Source organism: Oncorhynchus tshawytscha, unplaced genomic scaffold (genome assembly GCF_018296145.1).
Source record: "Oncorhynchus tshawytscha isolate Ot180627B unplaced genomic scaffold, Otsh_v2.0 Un_contig_19670_pilon_pilon, whole genome shotgun sequence".
NCBI lineage: Eukaryota > Metazoa > Chordata > Actinopteri > Salmoniformes > Salmonidae > Oncorhynchus > Oncorhynchus tshawytscha.
Genome location: NW_024607893.1, coordinates 2,151 through 19,178, shown reverse-complemented (window position 1 = coordinate 19,178; position 17,028 = coordinate 2,151). Strand labels below are relative to the sequence as shown.

General features: G+C 45.1%; 2 protein-coding genes across 2 annotated transcripts; both read left to right on the top strand.

Moving 5' to 3' along the window:
- The first annotated feature begins 588 nt into the window (after positions 1-588).
- On the top strand, positions 589-3,385 carry LOC112244019 (coilin p80). Its single transcript, XM_042312701.1, has 3 exons — positions 589-1,579; positions 2,073-2,414; positions 2,770-3,385. Exons 2-3 carry the CDS (start codon positions 2,164-2,166, stop codon positions 3,383-3,385), a joined length of 867 nt encoding a protein of 288 aa, XP_042168635.1. The 5' UTR covers positions 589-1,579; positions 2,073-2,163.
- Positions 3,386-4,026: 641 nt separating this feature from the next.
- On the top strand, positions 4,027-14,045 carry LOC112248079 (coilin-like). Its single transcript, XM_042312702.1, has 6 exons — positions 4,027-4,160; positions 4,385-4,474; positions 9,453-9,500; positions 10,687-10,756; positions 12,067-12,154; positions 13,497-14,045. The coding sequence occupies exons 2-6, from the start codon at positions 4,424-4,426 to the stop codon at positions 13,498-13,500; spliced, it is 261 nt and encodes an 86-aa protein (XP_042168636.1). The 5' UTR covers positions 4,027-4,160; positions 4,385-4,423; the 3' UTR covers positions 13,501-14,045.
- Positions 14,046-17,028: the final 2,983 nt, after the last annotated feature.

The window sequence follows — 17,028 nt, the reverse complement described above, 5'->3', positions numbered from 1 at the left end:
TTTATGTTTGAAGCCTGAAATGTGGCAAAAGGTCGCAAAGTTCAAGGGGGCCGAATACTTTCGCAAGGCACTGTATATGGTCTCATGTACCACGGCTGTCAGCCAATCAGCATTCAGGGCTGGAACCACCCAGTTTATAATTGTTGGTATATTTTAAGGAGGAATTTTTAGTTGACCAAAATTGCTTCTACTTTGTTGTCTACTCTGTTAGGTTTCCATGGTTTGATACATCTTCTGTGAAGGTTTCCATGGTTTGATACATCTGTGAAGGTTTACGTGTCTTTTGTATATCCATGTTTCCTAACCAGCGGTACCAGAACCCCCGGAGGGTAATGGGCATATCCACAGGGGGTACCTGAGAAGACTGAGGCCATAGGCTTACTAGTAATGGGCATGAGCGGGTACTCTGGGCAGAGTAAAATGGACTTGGTGGTACAGTAACCAAAAGGTTGGGAACCACTGATATACATTATGAAAATGCTTGGTTGAAAATACTGCCACTTGGTGTTTACAACTACTACTATCAAAGATTTAGTATACTCTGCTGTCGCCTATTGGCAAGAAAGGGAATCGCATATTTAAAACGTGTGAAACATTCGGCTACTACGTGCGTCCAGTCAGAGAGTTTGTTTTGAAATGGGGAAGTCAAGTTTTGTAACAACCCAATAGGAGGAAGGAAAACAGCAGCTTCACATTACAGTTGGTCGAATCACCAGATTTCTTTTACAAATCTATAAGAATGCAACTAGCCAGCTAAGCAACTAGTTAGTTAGGTAGCGGTCGAAATTTAAGCAATTGTTACCTGGAGGAAAATGGGGGAGGGTTTAGTATTTTCTTGTATTTAGTCCAGTGGAGGGTCATGTAATTTGTAATCGATTTATATGTCAATATTTGTCAGCATTTTGGAATGTACGTGTTGAATTCGGCTATGTAACTTTGGTGTACAACCCTGCTCTCTCTCGTTCTCCTCGCTGAACTCGGCTGGGTGGGCACTTAGCTTTCCATCGGCTTTTCGATCAGACCCTCTCTGTGCTTGGTGTATCAGAACGTGGGCATGTAGAGTATCTGGTGAATCAAATGGTGCTTGTAGTGATGACGTAGGGAGCTAGCGCACAATAAGAACGACGGTAGAAATGCTGCATTCAAAACAACTGGGAACTCAGAAATCTCAGACTTCGGTGCATTCAAGACAACTCGGGAAAAGGGGGAGCTCCGAATGGGGAAAATAGTTTTGAAAGGTCATCCAACTCCGAATTCAAAGTCGGAAACTCAGGAATCTTGCTAGAGTTCTGACTTTCCGACCTGAAGATCACTGACATTATTTGCCTTCTTTTGTGTGTGTGTATTGAGTTCCCAGTTGTCTTGAAAGCGCCAAAAAACTCTGGTGTATCACAACAACACGCATGGCGTTGCACAATTATGGAAGGACCACAGCTCGTGAAACATGTATCTTCACGACAATGTACAGGTTTCTTTGCGGTCTCTGTCCGCTGAAGAGAGTCTAGAAAAGTGTAATAGAATTTTGGAGTTGAATGGAGATGGTACCTCAATGTGGAAAAACGTGACGGGATAAAATCAGGTGTTGGAGGAGTTGCTACTGAGTTTTTCAAGCGATATGTTTATCATAGGCTGCCTGTCATTACATCATGATTTTGGTTTTTATTCGAAGCATTAGTCTTACCTTCTATAGTCAACTTACACACACTGACATGCACTACCTCATCAGCTATGTGTGACGTTTTAAATGTATGTAGATCTGTCCATAATGAGAATGTTTTGTTGTTGACCAAAATGGTTCCTACTGTTGCCTACTACTAGGTTCTGCTCATCAATTGTTAGGCTATTTGTTAATAAAACATGTAATTGTTCTTTTGTTAAGGGTTTTACGTTTTGAAAAAGACTGCCTCTTTACCAGACTTATGTTTTTTTACGTTTTCAACTAACCCTACCAAAGATTTTAGAGTACACTGGACTTTGTGGCTGTGTTATCTAGTGGGAACCGGCTAGCGCTTCCGGTATAAGGGAGAGTTGAATGAAATATTTAGCTGGCTAATTCCCTTCCGTGCCAACAGGTGGCAGTAACTGAACGAGTCAACTCTTCAAAAGACAGACAACTAGTTTTCTGAACGGCGTGTGAGATAGATTTCCTTCCACACAGCAACAATGGCAGCCTCCAACACCAATGTGATACGGGTGCGATTGTATTTTGATTACCCGCCGCCCTCGGTATCCGACTGTCGCATGTGCTGGGTCCTCGTGGATCTGAACAAATGCCGGGTGGTAGCAGACATAGCCAGCGTGATCAGGGAAAAGTTCGACTTCAGTCGCAGGAGCATTTTGAGTCTGTTCATTGAAGACTGCTACCTGCCGCACACAGAGAGCATCTACGTAGTCCGAGATAACGACAGCATCAGGTGCGTCACACACACACACACACACACACACCCACCTAGCCAGACATGTTTTTATCCAGTCTGATCCACCTTTAGCTGTAGACCTGCGCTAGTGCTTTGGACAAGAGCTAATGGCGCTGTAACTTTCATTAGGATTTCAGTCTGTGATCTAACCCACGTGGTTGGTTCATTCAATTTATTTGGGTTGGTTATACAGCCCAGCTAGGTAGCTAGATACACCGGCTTGCAACAAAACAATAGAGGGGTTGCACTCCAAGCCTGGTCTTAGCCTAGGCCAATATGTTTTCACACACACCACCCCTAGTACTTTGAGAATATCTACCGTTCCAACCCTCCGTGTTGTGTTGATTGACAGAGTGAAGGTGGACACCCTAACCCTTTCCAATGGAAGTCAGTCGAACACATCTGTTGTGAAGTCCAAGAAGAGGAGGAGAGATGCTGAGGAGGAGGAGGAGCCCACCCAGAACCGAGTGAGTGAAGAGTGGAGGAAGAAGAAGAAGAAGAAGAAGAAGGAGAGTCAGGAGGCCGATTCCAACCCGGCTGCGGTTGAAGAGAGGAGGAAAGAAGACAAGCAGAAACAGAAGAAGAAGAAAAAGAAAGATAAGGTGGCGACCAAAACCACTGCCTCGTCCACAGGACCCTCTCCCACCTCGTCCACAGGACCCTCTCCCACCTCGTCCACAGGACCCTCTCCCACCTCGTCCACAGGACCCTCTCCCACCTCGTCTACAGGACCCTCTCCCACCATAGTCAAAGCGGACCTAAACACCAAGAAGGCTCCAGCAGCCACAGCTGTATCTGTTAACGGTAAAGCCACAGCAAAGACCCCGAATGGGGAAACGGACGACTCTTCTGATTCCAGTGAAAGTAGTGAGGAGGAGGCCCCCAGTAAAACCCCCATGCAGAAACTACCCCCAAATCACACTCTGCTAGCTCTACACCCCCTGTCACATCTAAAGCCACCCCTGTAGTTAAACCCCGAGTCCCCATTAAGAAACCACGCCTACCTCCCTCATCTGATTCGGACTCCTCAGACTCATCGGGTGACGATGCCTCTAGCAAAGCCACCACAGGCAAACCTCCCGTTAAAAACCAAACTCCTCTATCCAAACCTCCCATTAAAAACCAAACTCCCCTATCCAAACCTGCTGCCACTCCTCCTACCACCATACCCACCAGCTCCGGAGCTGGTCCTAGAGACAAAACCACCCCCTCCAGGCCCAGCCTCCCTTCCTCAGGTCCCAGGACCTCTGTATCCCCTGGCCAGAGAGCTAATGCTCCAGGACCAGGCTCTACCCCAGCAGTGCAGAAGGCCCACAGGAGGCCTGAGAGCCCAGGCTCTAGTAGTAGTAGTAGTAGTAGTAGTAGTGAGGAGGAGATCCAGCTGGTTATCAAACAACCTGGCCTGGGGATGGGGATAGTCCCTGCTATGGCAGCACAACCCACCTGGAGAGGCAGGGGAAGCCCTAGGGGTGCGGAGAGAGGTGGGGGTAGAGGGATTAGGGGTAGAGGGGATGGAGGCCAGAGTTGGGGTGGTGGAGGTAGGGGGTTAGAGGGGACTGGGACAGGGCGCCTCGTGGTGGGGGTAGAGGTGGGGAGTGGGATAGGGGTTCTCGTGGGGGTAGAGGCGGGGGAGGAGATAATGCAGGGTTTTATTTCAACTATGAAGGTGGACAGCGACAGCAGACTCATCAGCCACCATCGTACCAGAAGGACTCCCTGATTAACAGCTCTGTGGTGTTCCAGGTAAGTCAACTGACTGCTACACGGTATTCCAGGGTTGGTCATTTAGATTTTTCTTTATTTTTAAATTCTCATTGAAAAGCACAGAACTGGAATTGGCATTTCAGTTTACTTCCTGAATTTAAATGGACTCGACACCGACCCTGTGGCATTCTGTAACCTACTTCTGTTGCTGCTGCAACGAAGATGTGGGAGGTATGACATTTATAGGTGTGTGTGTGTTGTAGAACCCATCAGAGAGTGTCCCCAAGAGGGACTACAGTGAGATGCCCCTTCTAGCTGCTCCCCCTCAGGACGGACAGAAGATCGCCTTCAAGGTAACCCACCGCTTATAGACCGAGGTAAACCACCTCTTATAGACCGTCGAGGTAAACCACCTCTTATAGACCGTCGAGGTAACCCACCTCTTATAGACCGTCGAGGTAACCCACCTCTTATAGACCGTCGAGGTAACCCACCTCTTATAGACCGTCGAGGTAACCCACCTCTTATAGACCGTCGAGGTAACCACCTCTTATAGACCGTCGAGGTAAACCACCTCTTATAGACCGAGGTAACCCACCTCTTATAGACCGTCGAGGTAACCCACCTCTTATAGACCCACCTCTTATAGACCGAGGTAACCCACCTCTTATAGACCGTCGAGGTAACCCACCTCTTATAGACCGTCGAGGTAAACCACCTCTTATAGACCGAGGTAAACCACCTCTTATAGACCGAGGTAACCCACCTCTTATAGACCGTCGAGGTAACCCACCTCTTATAGACCGTCGAGGTAACCCACCTCTTATAGACCGTCGAGGTAACCCACCTCTTATAGACCGTCGAGGTAACCCACCTCTTATAGACCGTCGAGGTAAACCACCTCTTATAGACCGAGGTAACCCACCTCTTATAGACCGAGGTAACCCACCTCTTATAGACCGTCGAGGTAACCCACCTCTTATAGACCGAGGTAACCCACCTCTTATAGACCGTCGAGGTAAAACCCCTCTTATAGACCTTATAACCCACCTATTATAGACCGTCGAGGTAACCCACCTCTTATAGACCGAGGTAAACCACCTCTTATAGACCGAGGTAAACCACCTCTTACCGAGGTAACCCACCTCTTATAGACCGTCGAGGTAACCCACCTCTTATAGACCGTCGAGGTAACCCACCTCTTATAGACCGACCGTCGAGGTAACCCACCTCTTATAGACCGACCGTCGAGGTAACCCACCTCTTATAGACCGACCTTCGAGGTAACCCACCTCTTATAGACCGACCGACGAGGTAACCCACCTCTTATAGACCGACCGACGAGGTAACCCACCTCTTATAGACCGACCGACGAGGTAACCCACCTCTTATAGACCGACCGACGAGGTAACCCACCTCTTATAGACCGACCGACGAGGTAACCCACCTCTTATAGACCGGCCGCCGAGGTAACCCACCTCTTATAGACCTGCTGGCGGTTCCGTACTCACCACACAGCTCAGTCTGATACACTGGGTTCAAATGGAAGCAATGCGTTTTACCTTCACTCAGGTCATGTGTCTTTATTTAACCAGGGTGGTCCACTCAGTAACACTGTTTCCCAGTGGTTCAACTGGAAGGGCCTTAGTGTACTAGTAGAAAGAAGACCATAGTTAGTGTATAGCGTCACTCCATTCAGACACTGGAGCCTTCTTCCTGTTCAGGTCATGTGACCAGGAAACTCCTAGCTGTACTAATTCAGTCGACTCTCCATGGACGAGGAGGGAAAGAGTTAAAGATGCTGCTGATGTACAATGGCAAGAGAAAGCATGTGAAGCCTTTGGAATTACCTGGATTTCTGCATTCATTCATCATCACATTTTATCTGATCTTCACCTAAGTCACAACAATAGACAGTCTGCTGCTTAAAACTAATAACACAACAATAGACGGTCTGCTGCTTAAAACTAATAACACAACAATAGACAGTCTGCTGCTTAAAACTAATAACACAACAATAGACGGTCTGCTGCTTAAAACTAATAACACAACAATAGACAGTCTGCTGCTTAAAACTAATAACACAACAAGAGACGGTCTGCTGCTTAAAACTAATAACACAACAATAGACAGTCTGCTGCTTAAAACTAATAACACAACAATAGACGGTCTGCTGCTTAAAACTAATAACACAACAATAGACGGTCTGCTGCTTAAAACTAATAACACAACAATAGACGGTCTGCTGCTTAAAACTAATAACACAACAAGAGACGGTCTGCTGCTTAAAACTAATAACACAACAAGAGACGGTCTGCTGCTTAAAACTAATAACACAACAATAGACGGTGTGCTGCTTAAAACTAATAACACAACAAGAGACGGTCTGCTGCTTAAAACTAATAACACAACAAGAGACGGTCTGCTGCTTAAAACTAATAACACAACAAGAGACGGTCTGCTGCTTAAAACTAATAACACAACAAGAGACGGTCTGCTGCTTAAAACTAATAACACAACAAGAGACGGTCTGCTGCTTAAAACTAATAACACAACAAGAGACGGTCTGCTGCTTAAAACTAATAACACAACAAGAGACGGTCTGCTGCTTAACTAATAACACAACAAGAGACGGTCTGCTGCTTAACTAATAACACAACAAGAGACGGTCTGCTGCTTAAAACTAATAACACAACAAGAGACGGTCTGCTGCTAAAACTAATAACACAACAAGAGACGGTCTGCTGCTTAAAACTAATAACACAACAAGAGACGGTCTGCTGCTTAAAACTAATAACACAACAAGAGACGGTCTGCTGCTTAAAACTAATAACACAACAAGAGACGGTCTGCTGCTTAAAACTAATAACACAACAAGAGACGGTCTGCTGCTTAAAACTAATAACACAACAAGAGACGGTCTGCTGCTTAAAACTAATAACACAACAAGAGACGGTCTGCTGCTTAAAACTAATAACACAACAATAGACGGTCTGCTGCTTAAAACTAATAACACAACAATAGACGGTCTGCTGCTTAAAACTAATAACACAACAAGAGACGGTCTGCTGCTTAAAACTAATAACACAACAATAGACGGTCTGCTGCTTAAAACTAATAACACAACAAGAGACGGTCTGCTGCTTAAAACTAATAACACAACAATAGACGGTCTGCTGCTTAAAACTAATAACACAACAATAGACGGTCTGCTGCTTAAAACTAATAACACAACAAGAGACGGTCTGCTGCTTAAAACTAATAACACAACAAGAGACGGTCTGCTGCTTAAAACTAATAACACAACAAGAGACGGTCTGCTGCTTAAAACTAATAACACAACAAGAGACGGTCTGCTGCTTAAAACTAATAACACAACAAGAGACGGTCTGCTGCTTAAAACTAATAACACAAGAGACGGTCTGCTGCTTAAAACTAATAACACAACAATAGACGGTCTGCTGCTTAAAACTAATAACACAACAAGAGACGGTCTGCTGCTTAAAACTAATAACACAACAAGAGACGGTCTGCTGCTTAAAACTAATAACACAACAAGAGACGGTCTGCTGCTTAAAACTAATAACACAACAATTCTAGGGTTTTATGTCTTTATTGAACCCACATTGAAAAAGTATGTGAAGCCTTGGATTTAATAACTGGTTGACCCTCCTTTGGCAGCAATAACCTCAACCAAATGTTTCCTGTAGTTGTAGATCAGACCTGTATAACGGTCAGGAGGAATTTTGGACCATTCCTCTTTACAAAACCGCTTCAGTTCAGCAATGTTCAAGGGATGTCTGGTGTAAACCGCTCTCTCGAGGTCATGCCACAGCATCTCAAATCGGGTTGAGGTCAGGACTCTTGACTGAGCCACTCCAGAAGGTCAGGACTCTTGACTGGGCCACTCCAGAAGGTCAGGACTCTTGACTGGGCCACTCTAGAAGGTCAGGACTCTTGACTGGGCCACTCCAGAAGGCGTATTTTCTTCTGTTGAAGCCATTCTGTTGTTGATTTACTTCTGTGTTTGGGGTCGTTGTCCTGTTTCATCACCCAACTTCTGTTGAACTTCAATTGGCGTACAGATAGCCTTACATTCTCCTGCAAAATGTCTTGATAAATTGGGAATTCATTTTTCTGCCGACGATAGCAAACTGTCCAGGCCCTGAGGCAGCAATGCAGCCCCAAACCTTGATGCTCCCTCCACTATACTTTACAGTTGGGATGAGGTTTTGATGTTGGTGTGCTGGGCTTTTTTTCTCCACACATAGTGATGTCTGTTCCTTCCAAACAACTCAACTTTAGTTTCATCTGTCCACAGAATATTTTGCCAGTAGAGCTGTGGAACATCTAGGTGCTCTTTTGCGAACTTCAGACGTGCAGCAGTGGCTTCTTCCGTGGTGTCCTCCCATGAACACCATTCTTGTTTAGTGTTTTACGTATCGTAGACTGGTCAACAGAGATGTTATCATGTTCCAGAGATTTCTGTCAGTCTTTAGCTGACACTCTAGGATTCTTCTTAACCTCATTGAGCATTCTGCTCTGTGCTCTTCCAGTCATCTTTGCAGGATGGCCACTCCTAGGGAGAGTAGCAACAGTGCTGAACTTTCTCCATTTATAGACCATTTGTCTTAGTGGACTGATGAACATCAAGGCTTTTAGAGATACTTTAACCCTTTCCAGCTTTATGCAAGTCAACAATTCTTAATCTTAGGTCTTCTGAGATCTCTTTTGTTCGAGTCATGGTTCACATCAGGCAATGCTTCTTGTGAATAGCAAACTCAAATTTTGTGAGTTTTGTATAGGGCAGGCCAGCTCTAACCAACATCTCCAATCTCGTGTCATTGATTGGACTCCAGGTTAGCCGACTCCTGACTCCAATTATCTTTTGGAGAAGTCAGTAGCCTCGGTGTTCACATACCTTTTCCAACCTACATTGTGAATGTTTAAATGATGTATTCAATATAGACAAGAAAAATACAATCATTTGTGTGTTATTAGTTTAAGCACACTGTGTTTTGTCTATTGTTGTGACTTAGATGAAGATCAGGTTAAATGTTGATGACTAATTTATGCAGAAGTCCAGGTCATTCCAAAGGGGGCGGCCCGTCAGGAAGTCCAGTACCCAGTTGATTTGATTTGATTTGATTCCAAAGGGTTCACATCCTTTTTATTGCCACTGTGAGTCCCTCTGTTTTCCACGTGAATAAAACCTCTAATTAACATAGAAGAACAGTGAGAGATGACTGTAGAGTTGTGTGTTGCTAAGGTGCTACACACCTCCATGTAACTCATTATCACTCTGTCGTGTGTGTGTGTGCGTGTTCACAGCTGCTGGAGCTGACAGAGAACTACACACCAGAGGTGTCTGAGTATAAAGTAAGTAAAAAATAGTTGAATGACTCACTGTTTTCTCTCCTCTGTCTCGTATAACATGAGGAGACAGAGCTGTGTGGACACGGTTAGGAACTGTTTTCTCTGTCTGGTATAACTTGAGGAGAAACAGCTGTGTGGACACGGTTAGGAACTGTTTTCTCTCCTCTGTCTCGTATAACTTGAGGAGAAACAGCTGTGTGGACACGGTTAGGAACTGTTTTCTCTCCTCTGTCTGGTATAACTTGAGGAGACAGAGCTGTGTGGACACAGTTAGGAACTGTTTTCTCTCTCTGTCTGGTATAACTTGAGGAGAAAGAGCTGTGTGGACACGGTTAGGAACTGTTTTCTCTCTCTGTCTGGTATAACTTGAGGAGAAACAGCTGTGTGGACACGGTTAGGAACTGTTTTCTCTCTCCGTCTGGTATAACTTGAGGAGACAGAGCTGTGTGGACACGGTTAGGAACTGTTTTCTCTCTCTGTCTCGTATAACTTGAGGAGACAGAGCTGTGTGGACACGGTTAGTAACTGTTTTCTCTCTCTGTCTGGTATAACTTGAGGAGACAGAGCTGTGTGGACACGGTTAGGAACTGTTTTCTCTCTCTGTCTCGTATAACTTGAGGAGAAAGAGCTGTGTGGACACGGTTAGGAACTGTTTTCTCTCTCTGTCTGGTATAACTTGAGGAGAAACAGCTGTGTGGACACGGTTAGGAACTGTTTTCTCTCTCTGTCTGGTATAACTTGAGGAGAAACAGCTGTGTGGACACGGTTAGGAACTGTTTTCTCTCTCTGTCTGGTATAACTTGAGGAGAAACAGCTGTGTGGACACGGTTAGGAACTGTTTTCTCTCTCTGTCTGGTATAACTTGAGGAGAAACAGCTGTGTGGACACGGTTAGGAACTGTTTTCTCTCTGTCTGGTATAACTTGAGGAGACAGAGCTGTGTGGACACGGTTAGGAACTGTTTTCTCTCTCCGTCTGGTATAACTTGAGGAGAAACAGCTGTGTGGACACGGTTAGGAACTGTTTTCTCTCTCTGTGTCTGGTATAACTTGAGGAGAAACAGCTGTGTGGACACGGTTAGGAACTGTTTTCTCTCTGTCTGTCATGTGGTAAGAAATGTTTATATGCTACATATTTAAAAATATAATCGGTTTAATTTGGGTAATGTTCTTTCTCACTGTGTCTATCAGGAGGGGAAAATCATTCATTTCGACCACAGCACCAAACAGATTGAGCTCGAACTGCTCTCTGCTTATCAAGGTAAGGCCAAACGGATGACTGCTCTCTGCTTATCAAGGTAAGGCCAAACGGATGACTGCTCTCTGCTTATCAAGGTAAGGCCAAACGGATGACTGCTCCCTGCTTATCAAGGTAAGGCCAAACGGATGACTGCTCTCTGCTTATCAAGGTAAGGCCAAACGGATGACTGCTCTCTGCTTATCAAGGTAAGGCCAAACGGATGACTGCTCTCTGCTTATCAAGGTAAGGCCAAACGGATGACTGCTCTCTGCTTATCAAGGTAAGGCCAAACGGATGACTGCTCTCTGCTTATCAAGGTAAGGCCAAACGGATGACTGCTCTCTGCTTATCAAGGTAAGGCCAAACGGATGACTGCTCTCTGCTTATCAAGGTAAGGCCAAACGGATGACTGCTCTCTGCTTATCAAGGTAAGGCCAAACGGATGACTGCTCTCTGCTTATCAAGGTAAGGCCAAACGGATGACTGCTCTCTGCTTATCAAGGTAAGGCCAAACGGATGACTGCTCTCTGCTTATCAAGGTAAGGCCAAACGGATGACTGCTCTCTGCTTATCAAGGTAAGGCCAAACGGATGACTGCTCTCTGCTTATCAAGGTAAGGCCAAACGGATGACTGCTCTCTGCTTATCAAGGTAAGGCCAAACGGATGACTGCTCTCTGCTTATCAAGGTAAGGCCAAACGGATGACTGCTCTCTGCTTATCAAGGTAAGGCCAAACGGATGACTGCTCTCTGCTTAAAGGTAAGGCCAAACGGATGACTGCTCTCTGCTTATCAAGGTAAGGCCAAACGGATGACTGCTCTCTGCTTATCAAGGTAAGGCCAAACGGATGACTGCTCTCTGCTTATCAAGGTAAGGCCAAACGGATGACTGCTCTCTGCTTATCAAGGTAAGGCCAAACGGATGACTGCTCTCTGCTTATCAAGGTAAGGCCAAACGGATGACCTGCTCTCTGCTTATCAAGGTAGGATGAAGATCCCTCACTTAACAGTTTAAATGAATGGGGAAAATGAAGGAAGTAACTGTTAAATGGCGATACTCCACCCGTCTCCCAGAGTGCACTGGTACAACTTCCTGTCATTGGATTGATGTAATGATTGGCTGGCGTGAGCTTCCACTGTTAAATCCATGATGAGAAGTGTTCCAGTGTGTAACTTTGGGAGAAAGGTGGAGAATCGGGACTCGGACGATGTTTCCCTCAGCCATCTGAAGGCACCTGGCACTACCTGTCATTGTCTGCCCCTCACCTGGCACTACCTGTCATTGGACCTGACCAAGATGGCCCAACCTTAACATGTCTGTCTGCCCCTCAGCGCCCGTGGAGCCGGGAAGTTTGACCTGGTGTATCAGAACGCGGACGGATCCGAGAGTGTGGAGTACGCTGTGTCCCGGGGCTCCAGGGTAAGACATAAAATACTGTTACTGTACGTTTATATATATACATGAATAAAACCAATAGAATCAGTGTGGCGTACGCTGTGTCCCGGGGCTCCAGGGTAAGACATAAAATACTGTTACTGTACGTTTATATATACATATACATGAATAAAACCAATAGAATCAGTGTGGAGTACGCTGTGTCCCGGGGCTCCTGGGTAAGACATAAAATACTGTTACTGTACGTTTATATATATATGAATAAAACCAATAGAATCAGTGTGGAGTACAAAATGTTAATTTATATATACATGAATAAACCAATAGAATCAGTGTGGAGTACGCTGTGTCCCGGGGCTCCTGGGTAAGATATAAAATACTGTTACTGTACAGTGTTATTTCACACTCTGTTGGGGGCTTAACACTCTGTGGGGGGCTTAACACTCTGTGGGGGCTCCTGGGCACACTCTGGGGGGCGGCTTAACACTCTGTGGGGGGCGGCTTAACACTCTGTGGGGGCGGCTTAACACTCTGTGGGGGGCGGCTTAACACTCTGTGGGGGGGTGTCGGCTCCTGGGTAACACATCTGTGGGGCGGCTATAACACTCTGTGGGGGGCGGAACACTCTGGGTAACACTCTGTGGGGGCGGCTTAACACTCTGTGGGGGCTTAACACTCTGGGGGCTTAACACTCTGTGGGGGCGGCTTAACACTCTGTGGGGGTGGCGGAACACTCTGGGGGGGCTTAACCTTTTTGAATGTTGTTTTGGTTCCATTGACCATCCTCTCTTCACTAAGCAGGCCTCTTCTCACACTGTACTGGCTGTGTGACACTGTATGGATGAGCTTGACCCCTCTCTATTGTCCCTGACTGCATTTTAACCCCATCACCCACATGTTGAGGGAAGCTGTTCATTGTCCAATGAATGTCCCTTATAATCGTTTAGTTGAAAGAGAAACCTGTTGGGATACTTTAAACCAGGCATAATGGGGGTTAAATATGTTCCAATAAAACAGCTGTATGTGCAGAATTCGGAATGTTGTGGTTTTTACCATGGGGATGTGTTTGTGATGTCACTCCCATAGAATTGAATAGAATCCCATTTCAGTGTCTCTCTCTCTGTCTCTGTGTCTCTCTCTCTCTGTCTCTGTGTCTCTCTGTGTCTCTCTGTCTCTCTGTCTCTCTCTCTCTGTGTCTCTCTCTCTCTCTCTGTGTCTCTCTGTCTCTCTCTGTGTCTCTTTGTCTCTCTCTCTCTGTGTCTCTCTCTGTGTCTCTCTGTGTCTCTCTCTCTGTGTCTCTGTCTCTCTCTGTCTGTCTCTCTCTGTCTCTCTCTCTCTGTGTCTCTCTGTCTCTCTCTCTCTGCAGGTGACTGAACGTTGGGACTCACTGCTGGAACCCAGGCTAGTTGTTGGGAATTTGAGCTGAGGAACAAGATGGACGTTCTTGGTCGACTTGGCCCAGGCATTTCTATAACACTGGCCCATTTCCCCACTCGGAGTTCTCCAGTATTGGCCAAATTATAATAATTCAGCACACAACCCCAATTTAGACTGGGTTAAAAATGGACCAGCCCAAATTTGGCATTTGCCAGATCTGCCCCATGGCCAGTCCGTTTCTGGTTGGACGGACTGGGGCTTGTTCTGACACCTCCATAGACAGTTTACCCTGGACCCAGATTAAGCTGGAGATGTTCCATTGACTATGATTTTGTTTAGTTCAGGAGTAGAGCCTTAATCTGGGTCTGGGAAACCAGCCTGTCAACATGTGGTTGACTCTACAGTCTCTCTGATGAAGAGCTATATACTGGTAGCTATTTTACCTTACTAAACCCCTTATCCCAGCCTTACTGTCAACATGTGGTCGACTCTACTAATTCAGGATGTTTTTTTTAATGGAGATTTGTTAAATTCAATAGTTTTGAGTTTATTTCCTCAGTAGATAAGAGTTCAAATGAAATTGACCAGAACTTGGATTCAGCTAATCAAAGTCTGGATTAAAGCTATTGATTAGTTTTAGTTCTGGGTGTGCTGAGCACCATTTTAATGACCCACTTAAACACCTTGTAATGTTGTATTGTGGAAGGGAGGGTACAGGGTAGGTTGCATAATTACCTTCAAATGTTATTTTATTTTTGGTCTCTTTTCTTTTTTTTTTTTTTACACATTGATATAACTGTGAATGTCCCATCTTGAATTTATTTTAAAACTTGTTTGTAAGATAATAAAGTTTGATATTCTATGACTGGATAGTTGGCGTTTCTTAAACTATGCCATAGTTCCGGTAGTTATCAAGAATAGCATCCACACCAGAGGTCAGGACAATTTAATGGAACGTAAAGTAGCTATTCAGGGTAACCACGGAGCTGGGGCGTGTACAAGGACAATACATACATTGGCGATTGGAAAACGTGTCATATTTAGTTCTGGCGATTGGAAAACGTGTGTCATATTTAGTTATGTTTTTTATTTTTAAATATCACAATTTATTTTACGTTGATTTACAGTAATGATTAACTTCCACTTTTCTGTTCAATAGTCCTATGGTTGGAAAACAATCAAGGAGCTAGATGGTGTCACAATCACATAAAATTGTATCTTTCTCAGTATCATAACATAAAAACACCTGACCTGACACTTTAAAAACACGCTCATGGGCAGATGTTTACGTAAATCGATTTTTTCCTTCATGATCGTGAATCGTAGCCATTTATCGTCTCTACCCACCGCGCGTCGATCAGTGGTCCTTCCCATTCGGTAACGGGATGCTGCTGATGTCACAGCACCAACCGAGCCAGTCAGCAACGGCACCAGCGGAGAACAGCAACCGGAATGATGGCGAATACAGAACCAATTCAAACAAAGTCCGTTCAATAACGACGTTATCTGACAAACCGACCTCTTAAGATGGAAGGAAACGTCTTCCCCGACCAAGAACAGCTTCTAGGGTTCCTGAAAAAGCTCAAGGAGGTTTTCGACGTGTGTGATGAGGATGCTGATGGTTATATTCGGGTCGAACATTTTGTGGATTTAGGGCTTCAGTTCGGGCAGGGGACAGAGATGAGGTAAGTCTCCAGCTGTCGGTTAACGACAACCACGGATGATGATGATGAATGAGAATTTGGAGGATATTTGATCGAAGGAAGCTCCTGTCTGTGCAAGTGTTTTGAAATATGATCATCACAACATGTATTAGGCCGTGTGTGTGTACGTTAGTTTATTATAAATGTATTCCTCGCCAACGTCGATATGACACTGAGACAAACAGGTTGCCAGCCGGAACCGAATGTGATCTCGAGGTGACCGTTGGATTTATTTTCTGATGGATTATACGATTTGGTGTGAAAAATCAAATCTGTCTGAAAGGATCATTTAGTTGACACGGTTTAAATAGAACGATACGTTCTCATTGACGTCAACACATCTGTACGCGCGCCAACCACAGGTAGGCAAATTCCTCCAGGATATTCAGACATCGATAGGTCTTTCATAATGGGGATGGTGAGTCAGATAGACCTAATGGGTGGATGTATATTATATGTATATTGCGATTGTACCGGAGATCGTGTGTGTCTGCATAAGTGTGGTTACATTTGCCAGGTTGCCATTAGGCTTCTTTATCAATGCACTCATTCATTTCACATGAATCATTATCATTTCTCTATAATGAATTAGAAATAAAACAATTATTATAGATTTGGAAAACTATTGGTGTCTGCTGTTTCACTCGTCACTGTACAGGTTTTCTGATACACCTTTATAGACTTGAGAAGCTTACATTCAACCAACATCAATACAAACACATTGAAATGCCATGTTTTAGTGTCATGTGGAAGCTTATTTAACCCTGTTACAATATCCTTATAACAGACAGGCAGGGTAGGCAGACAGACAGACCGGCATACAGACAGGCAGGCAGACTGACAGACAGACAGGCAGACATACAGGCGGGGTAGACAGGCAGACAGACAGACAGACAGGGTAGGCAGACACAGACAGACACACAGACTGACTGACAGATATACAGACAGACAGGCAGGGCAGGAAGACAGGCAGGCAGACTGACAGGCATATAGACAGGCAGGGCAGGAAGACAGACAGGGCAGGAAGACAGACTGACAGGCAGACTGACAGGCATACATACAGGCAGAGCAGGAAGACAGACAAACAAGCAGGAAGACAGACAGACAGGGCAGGAAGACAGACAGGGCAGGAAGACAGACAGGCAGGAAGACAGGCAGGCAGGGCAGGAAGACAGACAGACAGGGCAGGAAGACAGATAGGCAGGAAGACAGGCAGGCAGGGTAGGAAAGACAGACAGACAGGGCAGGAAGACAGGCAGGAAGACAGGCAGGCAGGGCAGGGCAGGAAGACAGACAGACAAGCAGGAAGACAGGCAGGCAGGGCAGGAAGACAGACAGGCAGGGCAGGAAGACATACAGTCAGTGCAGGAAGACAGACAGACAGGCAGGCAGGAAGACAGGCAGCTGGGGTGCAGCCTAGTAAACGACCTGTCTCTGTCTGTCTGTCTCAGCAGGATATCACTAAATTACAGTTCCCTGCTTTTCTGATAAATGCTCTGTGTATCTTTCCTTCCTGAGACAAGATATCTATCTATCTATCTATCTATCTATCTATCTATCTATCTATCTATCTATCTATCTATCTATCTATCTATCTATCTATCTATCTATCTATCTATCTATCTATCTATCTATCTATCTATCTATCTATCTATCTGAGTGTACAAAACATTATGAACACCTGTCTTTCCATGACAGACTGACCAGGTGAATCCAGGTGAAATCTATGATCCCTTATTGATGTCACTTGTTAAATCCTCTTCAATCAGAAAAAGGGTCCTCCCCAAAGAGAACCCTTCAATCAGAAAAAAAAGAGGT

Coding starts and splice junctions, on each gene's coding strand:
- LOC112248079 (XM_042312702.1), top strand. CDS start 4,424: ATGCCCCTTCTAGCTGCTCCCCCTCAGGACGGACAGAAGATCGCCTTC. Junction 4,475..9,452: donor GACAGAAGATCGCCTTCAAG/GTAACCCACCGC, acceptor GCGTGTTCACAG/CTGCTGGAGCTGACAGAGAA. Junction 9,501..10,686: donor CAGAGGTGTCTGAGTATAAA/GTAAGTAAAAAA, acceptor TGTGTCTATCAG/GAGGGGAAAATCATTCATTT.
- LOC112244019 (XM_042312701.1), top strand. CDS start 2,164: ATGGCAGCCTCCAACACCAATGTGATACGGGTGCGATTGTATTTTGAT. Junction 2,415..2,769: donor CGAGATAACGACAGCATCAG/GTGCGTCACACA, acceptor GTTGATTGACAG/AGTGAAGGTGGACACCCTAA.